A 3,739-nucleotide genomic window follows, 5' to 3' on the forward strand; every position below is an offset into this window, starting at 1 on the left:
CATGTTCTTGCTCATAGGTGGGAATTGAACAATGAGAACACTTTGACACAGGAAGGAGAACATCACACACCAGGGACTGTCGTGGGGTAGGGGTAGGGGGGAGGGACAGCATTAGGAGATATACCTAATGTAAATGACAAGTTAATGGGTGCAACACACCAACGTGGCACATGTATACATATGTAACAAACCTGCACGTTGTGCACATGTACCCTAGAACTTAAAGTATAATAATAATTTTTTAAAAGTTCATGTTAAATGGAAGGAAAGAAATGCTTTTGTGAATGAGTGAGGTATCACATTAACAAAGAGAGCTTCACTGGAATTCTCTGTTCTTGATTCTAGTTTGCATATCCCTATGTCAGAAACAATAAATCTTCTCCGGTGTTAACGTGGGAATTCACCACAGATAAGGCAAAGGTGCTATGTCTGTGTTCACTCATGCAGAGTTCTCAGGAGGAATGAGCTTTCAGCAGTACATCAGCTGAAATCAGTTTACCATAAAAATAAAGTTTTAAGTTGAGTATGTTTTTCTTAAAACATTTAGAATAAGTTGATTTGAAAATTTAGGAAAATAAATACACTTTTTAGGTGAAAAAAGAGTTTAACCTAAGCAAGTTGTGAAGAGAATTACATGTACATGCATTTTATACTTCTTTGGGACATTTCTATAGTTTGCCACTGAGACATTTCCCATCCCTACTGGAATATTCTCAAAGTTCACCTGAGGATAATTTAAAATAACCTAACAGAAAACTCACCCATGCTAATAATTCTCCTTTTCTTACATCATTAATTTGAAAATATTGTTAGAATTTTCCAGAAAAATCTATGACTGAAACTTAAGAATTTGCATGCTTTCTTGTCATTCTGTGGAAATTATTAAAGATAGTTCACTTTCTCCAAGGTGTACTTTTTGTAATTGTTTTTAATTTTTATTTATCTGGAAGTTTGGCTTATGTTCCCAATTCATATTACTTAAATCTCTGAGGTTGTCCTCATTGATTTTTTTTTTTTCTTTCTTTCTAGTTTTGGCAAGCGTTCTGCAGGAAGTTTTAGGCGTGGCTGTGAATGCATTGTTTTAGAGCCTTCTGAGATGATCGTGGTAAGAGTATTACTTGTGAGGACTATTTTTCTCCTGAAAAATTGCATGAAATAAAGGCATTTTTACAAACTGCTTATAATATTAGATTTTTGTTGAATAGAAAATATTGTATATTTTCTATAACATTAGATATATTTGTTTCACAACTTTGTATTATGAATTTGAGTTCATAATCATAATATTTCATTATTTACAGGATTCAATTAAATGCAAAAAAATTTTAAAAAGTACAAGTAGCTAAGTGTTTGATTTTTGTACTTTGTAATTCAGTCTATAATAATGCCATTTAATTGAAATTTGGGGAGAATCTCTTGATTGCAGGATTTTAGCTCTCCAAGTTTTGATTGGTTTGAGTGACTTACTTTAAATGAATCACTAGGTTTGCTGGTGTGAGAACAATTTTGTAATCTAAACATGCCTCCACTGTGAGTGTTTGTGAGGAATAACCAAATGGAACTTTGTTCACTGTTAATTCATTCATCAGAGTTTCTAAGATGTTTTAAATGAGGAATTATTTTTTAAACAACACTATTTTTAAAAACGCAAGAAAATCACTTGAATTCTTTGAAGTAATTAAAAGGAAATTTGGGGACTATTACGCTGGTTAAACACTCTGTTGACATCTTTTCTCTCTTTTTAATGGAATTTTGTGACTTAAAAATTTATAAAGAGAGATTATACATGGAACGTATTAGTAAAATAGATATTAGCAACCTTGAAGCTTAAAAACCAAACCTGTCATACTTTTTTCTTACTGTATAAGAATGATTTTAAGATAGGATAATATGTACCCTTTAAAAAAATTAGTCACAGAAATGAGATGAGGTGGAAGGGGAGTTTCCCAGTCTAGACATTCAGTAGATATTCTTACTGTCCCCATCCAGCATCCTAGCTGGGAAGGAAGATCTTGTAAAGTAAATGATAACCAAATAAAGATGACGATGGAAACTTTATTCACGTTTAGTAAAGTATTTGATAAACAATTGTAGGTCTGTTTTCAGAGAAGATGTAGGGTTTTTCCCTATGATGTAGGAGAGGAATTCCGTCAGAAATGAGAACTTCCTCATCAAAGCTAGCAAACTTTTTGTAAAATTTACTGAAATATTTGGTAAAGTTTTACAAAATGTACTCAAGTGAGAAAGTAGCATAGTTATGAGTAAGGATTTAGGGTTGGGAAGAATGTGGGCAGCTATATAGCACTTTCCAACAGTAGATAGTCAAGATATTTCCTTGAGATTTTGCCCTCTGTTAATGCCACTTTTAGTTTTCTCTGAAGGATTTTTAGTCTTTAAAATTGAGTATTTTATACTTGCTGATACTACATGAACTACTAGGTTTGCTGGTGTGAGAACAGTTACATAACCTAAACATGCCTCCATTATGAGCAGTCACATGAGGAATAACCTAATGTAACTTTTATTCCCTGTTCATTCATCAGCATTTCTAATTTTTTTTTTTTTTTTTGAGACAGAGTCTCGCCCTGTTGCCCAATTTGGAGTGATCTCAGCTCACTGTAACTTCCACCTCCTGAGTTCAAGCAATTCTCCTGCCTAAGCCTCCCAAGTAGCTGGAATTACAGGCATGTGCCACCACACCCAGCTAATTTTTTGTATCTTTAGTAGAGATGGGGTTTCACCATGTTGGCCAGGCTGGTCTTGAACTCCTGACCTCATGATCCACCCGTCTCAGCCTCCCAAAGTGCTGGGATTACAGACGTGAGCAACTGTGCCTAGCCTAAAATGTTTTTAAATGAGGAATTACTTTTAAACAACACTATTTATAAAAAAAAGAAACTGAAGTCACGGAATGAAAGTAGAAGGAGAAACCCTTGCATAACCTACCGAAGCCATTCTGTTAGCAGTGTTTGAGTCATTTGGAGGTTTTTACAGATTTCCATCAGTTTTTTTTTTGTTTTCGTTTTTTCCACGTTGCTTAAGACAGTGTGGCAGTTGCTTTCATAATGTGTGGTAATGTATCCTGTGAGATCTTTCACTAATAAATCAGTACAAAGACTGCTGAAAATATCCTTCCCTTTGAAACTACAGGAAATTCAAGAGTTACCCATATTGTCCTAAGTGGAACTGAAAATGCCTCCTCATAAAAGAAATGTTACTTAAAACCAATTAGTTCCAGAGAAGTTCAGAGACACTTGAAGTTTGTCTAGATAGTTTGTCTACAGATGTCCTTTGCAAGATGATTGAATATGGGTTATCTGTAAGTTTCTTTCTGTATCTAATATTAATAGGAAATGTTGCATTTGGAGAAATGAAATTTTGGGGGGTTTTATTTCAGGTGGACTATATGGATGAAAATGAAGAATATTTTCAGCGTCAAGCTTCCCATAGACAGTCTCGAAGGAGATTTAGAAAAATCAACCAGAAGGGTGAAAGACAAACAATTATTGACACTGTGGATCCTTATCCCATGGGCAAACCACCTTTGCCTAGAGGCTATCACACGGTAAGTTATACGAGTGTAATCATTTTATTTATTTCTAGTTTTTTTGTTGGGGTTTTATGAAAAGATGTTTAAATTTTCAATTTTTGACAAATCTTTTCAATGATATATATATACACACACGTTAAATATACTTAAATATTTATTTTTATTCTATTAATAAATATAAAATAAATA

General features: G+C 33.6%; 1 protein-coding gene across 2 annotated transcripts in view; it reads left to right on the forward strand.

The window, feature by feature from the left end:
• The window catches only part of RAPGEF2 (Rap guanine nucleotide exchange factor (GEF) 2), a 177,641-nt gene that overhangs the window by 52,261 nt on the left and 121,641 nt on the right, over positions 1–3,739 (forward strand). For both annotated transcript variants that reach the window (XM_011970525.1, XM_011970526.1), the window contains exons 4-5: positions 1,030–1,105; positions 3,398–3,565. In XM_011970525.1, coding sequence (XP_011825915.1) covers positions 1,030–1,105; positions 3,398–3,565 — 244 coding nt within the window. The remainder of the gene's footprint in view (positions 1–1,029; positions 1,106–3,397; positions 3,566–3,739) is intronic.

Source organism: Mandrillus leucophaeus, unplaced genomic scaffold (genome assembly GCF_000951045.1).
Source record: "Mandrillus leucophaeus isolate KB7577 unplaced genomic scaffold, Mleu.le_1.0 Scaffold95, whole genome shotgun sequence".
NCBI lineage: Eukaryota > Metazoa > Chordata > Mammalia > Primates > Cercopithecidae > Mandrillus > Mandrillus leucophaeus.